The sequence below is a fragment of the Trachymyrmex cornetzi genome, unplaced genomic scaffold (genome assembly GCF_001594075.2).
Source record: "Trachymyrmex cornetzi isolate Tcor2-1 unplaced genomic scaffold, Tcor1.1 scaffold466, whole genome shotgun sequence".
Lineage (NCBI taxonomy): Eukaryota > Metazoa > Arthropoda > Insecta > Hymenoptera > Formicidae > Trachymyrmex > Trachymyrmex cornetzi.
In genome coordinates this window covers 104435-113176 of record NW_017299465.1, presented here as the reverse complement: position 1 = coordinate 113176, position 8742 = coordinate 104435, and the positions used below count along the sequence as shown (strand labels likewise).

At 34.9% G+C, this 8742-nt stretch overlaps 1 protein-coding gene across 1 annotated transcript in view; it reads left to right on the top strand.

The window, feature by feature from the left end:
* Positions 1–1667: 1667 nt before the first annotated feature.
* The window catches only part of LOC108764905 (uncharacterized), a 63818-nt gene continuing 56743 nt past the window's right edge, over positions 1668–8742 (top strand). The window contains exon 1 of the mRNA XM_018513310.1: positions 1668–1770. Within this exon, the coding sequence (XP_018368812.1) occupies positions 1668–1770 (103 nt within the window). The remainder of the gene's footprint in view (positions 1771–8742) is intronic.

Sequence of the window (8742 nt, the reverse complement as noted above, 5' to 3'; positions counted from 1 at the left end):
ACTTGTCGCTGGTCTTTATATTGTACCGGTAAGATTTTCGCAAGTGACGCGAGCAATATGTGGAGGTTACTATTATGATAAAAAGGATTTACAGTGGACTGTATTTAGTGTGTCAGGTGCTCTAAGTGGTTGCACGAAACCTGTAGTGACAATTCTGACATTTACTAAAACTGTTTAAATAAGTGCTCAAGAAAGTGATTACGTATCAACTATTGAGTTTTTCTATTCAATTTTTCTATTGAGTCTTTCTATTGAATCTTTTCTATTGTGACGGAAAAATCCGTAATTGATTTTATTTCCAAAATTTATTTTTTCAAAATATCTGAGGTTTTAATATTCTGAAAAATAGTGTAATGATAGCTTAAACCAATTTAAGTATTGCTTTTTACTTTGTTTTCTTAAATGAGTTTAAAATACACAGAGTCTAATTTCTGTTTTTATGATAGAAAAGTTTTTATTATACCTATATTTAAATATGTATACTCAGTTTGAAATTAAAAATAAATTAATAAATGAGTTTTAAAATGAATTTTGTTTATTTTTCCAATAAACAAACTGACGTTATTTACCGTCATTTTGATGTTAAAGATGTTATTTTAATGTCAAAATGACAATAAGCAATGTCAGATTGTTTGCTATACTAGAAGTACGATTTAGGAACCAGGTGGTACAATTTAACGACTCGGTCTCCAAATCGTACCGAAAGCTACTTTTTTTTAAATCTAATTTAAACAATAATTTAATGTTTATTTTTTTCATTTTGACGTTAAAGATGTTATTTTAATGTCAAAATGACAATAAGCAATGTCAACTTGTTTGCTATATTAGAAGTACGATTTAGGAACCAGGTGGTACAATTTAACGACTCGGTCTCCAAATCGTACCGAAAGCTACTTTTTTTTAAATCTAATTTAAACAATAATTTAATGTTTATTTTTGTAAAAATATTATTTTGTTTTATTGCCAATGAACCAAAGTTTAACGTAAGTACAGAGATATTCTGATCTCTTCAGTATTTTTGTTACAATTTTGTTTAAACGTTAGGGGGTACGATATAGGGACTTCCCCCTATATATATCAGTTATATATTTTTATGAGATAGAAGAACGTAAAAATAATATGACATAATTATAATTTTTTAATTATAATAATAATAATAATTTCTGGCCACCTGGGCAAAACTCAGGTTTTTATTTTTCTTCTCCAGAATAAAATTTAAAAAAAACCTGAGGTACTGTGGCCACCTCACTTAAAGGTTAATCCTCGAAAGGAGATTTTAATTTAAAATTGCTAACACACACGTAACTGTATATACAAATTGTACAGCTTTGTCAGATTTTTAATTAGTAAGTAAAATTTTTTTGCTCTTTTATGTCATAGGGGACGCATTCTATATTAAATTCTGCACAATAATGATATTTTCATACGCGTCGCATTACAATAATGCATCCCCGCAGACATTAAAGCCTCGAATGCGTGCGTGCGGAATAACTGCTTAATCCACAGATAAAATTCAAACGCAAGCAAACGATTTACATCCGAGGTATTTCCAACTCGTTGGACTGCTGAATAATTCGACCTATTTTGTGCCATCCGGCAGCGTTATGAATAATCGCTCCATCGTCGGTTCATTGTGTAAGGATTAGGACACACGCAGTGCGGGCGGCATGACCGCCGGAAGCGTACCCAGCAAATTGAACTCCTGCAAGTTCAAAAGCGACACAAAGGATGTATTATTCCATGAATCGACCGTCTTCTGTTGTCCTTACTGTATCTTCTCCTAAAGGGGTTAACGTAATCGCTTTATATGGTCAGTCAGGAGCAAAACAGAAACATTAAAGTCAATCGATCTCCTTCCTCAGTCCAAGACGACGTGTCCAAGGCTACAAAGAGAGAACTCTGGAGAATTCGTTCTCATATAATTGCACTTAACATATTTTAGCCGCTGCTTCGTAAGATTTAGAAACGCCAGCGAATCCAATTAAGAGAATCGGACGACAGATACGCGCCCTTCCACTGCCTCGAACATCGCCCGTGATCGAAAGTGGACTGTAAATGCCGGGGTAGAATCGATACCATCAATAGCTCTCGCTAACGAAATCCTAGGATCTGAAAGCAATACATATACTTAGCACGAAGCGTAGTTTAAGGATGCCATTTAATCGACGCGGATAAACATCTAATGGCACTTATCTGAAAAAGACCACTAAGATCTCGTGGCGATTAAATCGATTCGATAATTAATTTCTCAAACGAAAGATATCGAGAGTAAGCGCTGCTCTTTTTATCACATTAATCGGGAGAATTTTATTTTTTGGTTCTACTTAATCTCGATTCATTTCGGAAACTGTACATTTCACTCGAGAAAAGCCAATAACGCGGCAACAAAGACGGGGTTTTATATACTGCTATAAGCCACGCGCTTTTCTATTGTCGTTGGTATCACTTAGCTCACTATATATTGATCAAAAGATGAGCGCTAAATTGCAATTCATAATTTTATTAATGAGAATTAAGTGAGTGCAATTTTGTTGATAGTACGTCATTTTGGTAACGTGTGCCATAACGTCGCTGGAAAAGCATTGGTTTCTCTGAAAATGATGTGAGAATTGCATTTCTTGTCAAGAAAGTTATTTATTTGAACAAATTCACGCTTGAGGTTCGCCTTAATTTGCATACACAATTACATTTTGCATTCTAAACCAAATGCGAGCTTTGTAGATAGAAAATTTCAATTTAAATGTTGGGTCGCAGAAAATTGTTGCGTAAATGTTGTATTACAGTTGTTTCAGCATTATATTATGTAATCTGTGTTTTTATTTCCTGAAAAAAAAAATGAAATTTATTTTGTTCTGTTTCTCACAGTCTTCGTCTTATTTTGAACTCCTTCGAAATGCGAAACTTAGCTACGCTTTACAAATTAATACTCCTTTCAGGATATTAATTGCTTAAGAAGTAACACACTTCAACTCTGAAAGGTTAAAACGCCTTTATATTTCGGCACGTTGGCGGTTTCGTTTACTCATTAAACAGGAACTGCAGCCTCGAAGATCCAGCGAACTTTTCAAGAACAATCGACGGGAAGTCCGTTGTTTGTCGCTCGGCGTCAATTCAAAACTTCAGTCGTGGAAAGTATGTCTGCTCGAATGAAACGAGGAGGGAACATTCCAGCTCCCATGGTTCATTTCTGAGAGATTAGACGAATGCATCTCCGGCATAAGGCTGCGGAGCACCTTTATTCTTGCTGCGAGTAAATTATTGGCACAATAAAGTAGGCGAAACTTGCAGCGAAACACCATCGTGTTCTTATCGTCCTTCAAACTCCGAACGAGGTTTATGGAACTCGAAGGACGGTACGATGCGTACGTAACTATCGTCAAAGTCATGCGTATCACGAAAATAAATATATTAGCAAAGCTGTATCTTGTTACGTGAATTCAACATTTATAAAGGCTGTACAAAAATTTTTGTCGTAATCATAAGGCCATAATCAAATCGGCCAATTACAGTCGAAACATGAGATCGCAATTTTAATTGTGATTGATCGATTTACTTGAGACCTTACGATTATGACTAAAATTTTTGTACATTTAATGGCCTTAACTAAGAAGATTTGATGGTTTGGCAAAGAAATTATATCTAAACAATTATCAATAAAAATCGTTAATATAATAAGTTTTCTTTATTACAACATCAACATTACGTACTATCTTAACTAGCATATTTTAGTTAAACATTTTAATCTAGGTATTGGATTTTCATAGAAAGTTATTTCTGCTGTATTAAATTTGTTGTACAATTATAATAAATATGACTACTTATAATTGCTAATTTTATTCAGTTGTACAACTTTACTACTTAAATACTTTAACTAGAAGACTGTCTGTCTATATATTGAGTCTGTTATAGATATGAGCATCCTGCGGAGAGGGAAGACAAAAAGGGCATTTGCCCCTTCTCGGGCGACAATTATTCTAGTACAATTTTTCTTTCTCGGTTTACACCTTAAATTTATTCTTTATTCTTGCACTACCTGAATTGGTGCAATAATTTGAAGTGAAACATATATATAGCGAATTCGATTGGACGCACTGATGCGCATTAAAGCCATCGTACACAAAATAACGTAAAGATATATTTATAAATAAATATAGAAATCAATTAAATCGTGAAATACATTTTATTGTAGTATTAGGTAAAATATGTATTTCATAATTCGAAATATCTGCATTTTATTTTTATGCTCAAATTAAATTAGTGTACAACGGCTTTAACATGCACCAGGGCGCACTGAGTGCTTCCAATTGAATGCGCTAATACATCGCTTCAACTTATTGCACTGTATGCACCAGTTCAGACAGTACAGGAATAAAGAACAGATCTCGAGTCATGGTAAGAAAGCTTTCAATACGAAAAGGTGTATACCTTGGTATAATTATATATCTATATATTCTAATAATAATAACAAGCTTATGTGTGTAAGTATATACAACACACAAACATATGTATGTGAATATAAATAAGTAAAAAGAGTTGTGTAATAAAGACGTTATCATTATTATTATCAATTAATAGATAATATAATTAAGATTCAAATGAATATAAATTCAAAATTAATATATAAACTATTAGAATAAAAGAACTATAATTAAACTATTGTTAATCCCTAAAATTATTATTCAAAATCAATACATCGAAATTACAAACGACGTTTCCTAATAACGATCCTAAATGTAGACTTTATTAGTAAAATTTATATTTATCTTAAATTCTTTTTAATCTCGCTGTCAACCAAGTGTATATATTATATAATAAGACAGAAATTGTTCTTGCTTACTTCTATTTTGTCTATAAATTATTACATTTATCTGTCTTGAGCGTTGGTTATTTTTCGATAGCTCTGGTAATCAACAGAGAAATCATTTGATTTCATTGCCGACGTGATACTTAGATTCCTCTCACAATCATATACAATATACTTATTTGGTGATTCTGAGAGGATTCTAAGTATATCAAGGATTCCATCAAAGAATGTTGATAGTTGATATCACGTTGGCAATGAAATCAAATGATTTCTCTGTTGGTTACCAGAGCTATCGAAAAATAACCAACGCTCAAGACAGATCAATGTAATAATTTATAGACAAAAACGGATATACGGGAGTAAGGAAGAACAACTCATATTTTATTATATAATATATAATAAAATATTTGACCTACAGCGAGATTTTATATGTATATATTTATATATACATATATAAATATATCCGTTTTTGTCTATTATATATATAAAGACAAATATATATATTTAAGACAAATATTAATTTTATTGATGAAGATATTCAGGTTTAAAACGTCGTCTGTAATTGTAATTTAGATGTATTAATATTGAATAATAATTTTAGCGATTAATAACAGTCTAATTGGCTCTTTTAATCTCATAGTTTCCCCCCCCCCCTAGGAAAATTCTACAGACGCTCTTAGCTGTAGACTTGCTCAATCAATGAAGTTTTTAATTTTAGTTCTTTCAACAAATTTTTTCTCGTTTATGTATAAATCGTCGATCAATATACTTTACTATACTTACTATAAATGATTTGAATATGATCTAGCACTGAGAGAAATGATTTCTCTCAGTGCTAGATCATATGGTTATAGGAACAAATCAAGGGGAAACAAATGCGATATTTGTTTAAAAAATGATTGATTAGTTATTATTGCAAATTAATTATTTCTCATTCGTCAATGTAACAAATAATCAATAATCGTCAACGTAACAAATAATCGATAATCGCTTGCAAATAAAGGGTCCTCTACATAGAAGTCGTAGACGGTCGTGGAGTCTTAAGTCGTAGGAAACCAACCAATCACAATCAAATATAAGGAGAATATTCGATTAGAATTGGTCAGTTTCCTACGACTTAAGACTTCACGACCGTTTACGTCTTCTATATAGAGGACCCTTAAGAGGTTCATATATATAGAAGTCGCAGACGGTCGTAGGATCTCAAATAGTAAGAAATTGACCAATTCTAGTCAAGTATTTTCCCTATATTTGATTGTGATTAGTCAGTTTCCTACGATTTAAGACTCCACGATCATTTACGATTTCTATGTAAACGAGCCTAAAGTCTATCCAAAAATCTATTCAAAAGATAGGTTAGATTCTATATAGTTTACTTCTGGTACTAATAATTAGTTAGTGTATAGCAGACTAGCAGCAATTAAAACAAACCAATTTGTTGTCACATATTTACAGATCACTTGTTAAAGATACTGATTGTTAAATTAACAAAATTCTTTCTCTCAATGAAAAGAATACGATCTATTACTTTTTTATTGGATTTTCCTCCACGGTGACCTGCAAACCTAAACCATTTCGACTGCCGTTTCAGAACTTTCGCAGGGGTCACTTCTCATTACGTGAATAACTGTGCTGAGACAAACTTAATCGCAGCGAGATTAAGAGGAAAGCTTTCAGGGCAGCTGTGGTAATTGAGGAGTTCTCCTCAATCAAGACATTTAAGAAGTTATTCCTTTGAATACGAAAATATCGGGCAAGCTTTTACCGAATAGGAAATGATGTTCTGTACATCTCTAATACAGCCTCGTTCGTTTCATCTGCTCCTGGGCATTGATGAAGAAACTGGCTCATTAATTAATGAGAAAATGACGAAGAGGATTCAAGTTTTAATAGTTTCTAATATCATAAAAGCGTACAACAAATTGAAATTCTTATAATAGGGTAATTAATATTTTATGCAGACCCTTGTTATATTTTGAACGGTTAATATCTAAATTGTTGGGGAATGATTATTATTATATATAATTCTATAAATAATTAATTACACTATATTACTGTTTAAAATCGTAGCCCAGAATTAATCACGTCAATAATTTATCCTCTCGCTAGAACATAAACTCTCTTTGGAATATGATATTCAGTATCTCGATTCTGTAACTCTTAGCGACAATTCGACGTCGTTATGTTATCGTTTTTTGCACAGCATTCTTATTATATATAATATAACGGCAATATAACAATATTAAACTGTTAAGAGTTGCAGAATCGAGATGCTGCATCTGCCAGTCCCGAAGCTACGAAGGTGCAGAAAGGTCCAAAGCTACAAAGGTCCACTCGAACGAAAGAAACTTTCTTGTATGAAGAGTGACGCATGTGTTACCGAATGTTCGAGTGTCATAATGTCTGACGGCAGCAACCACGCTTCGTTGAGCGAGATTAAAGAAAGGATCTAGGATCTACACGAATCTTTTGCGCCCTCCGGGGATCCGAGACAAAGGGGAAGGGGTTCCTCTCGTGTACTCAAGCGTAGGGTCGTAGGAAGCACGAGCGGCTGCGCGTTAGCCGATACCGCCGCTAAAACTCCTCCTGGCAGACAAGGGTTGGCGAATATTACGGGGTAACAGTGCGCGGACCGCCACCACGCGACGCGGTTGCTCCTTCGCGGTGTATCGCTCTGAGCAAGAGCGGTACCGAGAGACCACCCGTCAGCATACGCGAGCACCCTTGGAAGCTTGCACCACGAGCAAGTGGTTGCATCGTGAAAAAAAAATCGAACGTCATATCACAGCGTCATCGTGCTTGCTCCTCTCAGTTGGGAGATAGAAAGAGAAAAAGAAAAAAGGGCAATAAATATAGTTAGCAATTTAGACGAAAGCACACGCGTCATGTTTGAAATAAGCCCCAGGGACACGATGCGTCGTTTCATTAATTTACCCGCCAAATTGAACGCGGGGAATTTCGGCTCTGTACTAACTTTCCCGAAAATAGTATTGCCAGTGCGGTGCGAGTCACTTCGCCGGGACTGAAACGTTGCTTCATTTGAAAATTTAGCAGCTGCGAAGAATAACGCAATCCGCAAACCCGAGACAATTAAGGACTCGTAAAAGATTCGTTTTTTGATTCAACATTGTTCGAAATTCTGATATGTGAAAGATATATGTTCAAGCGTTTATCTGATATCGACTATGAAAGTCCAACTGTTGATTATATTGTTTTAATTATTTGACACTACCTTGATATTCGAGAGTGCTTCAAAAATATTTAGTTACAACAATACTAGCCGACCAGTGTCAAGATAATCCTGAAATACAATCACTACCGTGGAATAATCAGAGAGGGCGATCCTGTGGGATCAAAGGGCGGCAGCTCCATTGGACGCCCTATCCAGTGCGTAAATTGGATGTGTCGTACGATACACAAATTGGACGCGCCATGATGAAGAGTTTCAGTGACACTTCCCCGAAACGATCGAGTGGACATTGAGATTAATCGCGAGAAGTAGCTGGACCGCCGAATGCTAATCCCTGTTGAATGTTAAAAACGACGTCCAGCTGAATTCAAAAGAGGTAACGGAATAATCGGAAGGAATCCCGCCTACGAAAGTTAGCAAAGAGACCGCGCCGGAATCAATTTCTGGTGAAACCGAAATTGCGCGAGAGAAATGTGGCCAGGAGGGGAATGCCGCACAACTTTACGGTAATTCGCTTATCCGCTTTGCTTTACCTTTTCAGTCACGCATCTTAAAGCGGCCAGAACGTCGACTTTAACAACTCTAGAGAATCACGATTCATCTGTCGTACCACGCAATAAATACCTGGTATTTAACGCGTTCCTTTTTGTCTCTGGAATCCGTTTATCGAAGGTACTTTTCAACGGGTATCGACAGATATTTTCCGACGACAATGCGTGCACTTTGTTTAATGATCAATGGATTGCAA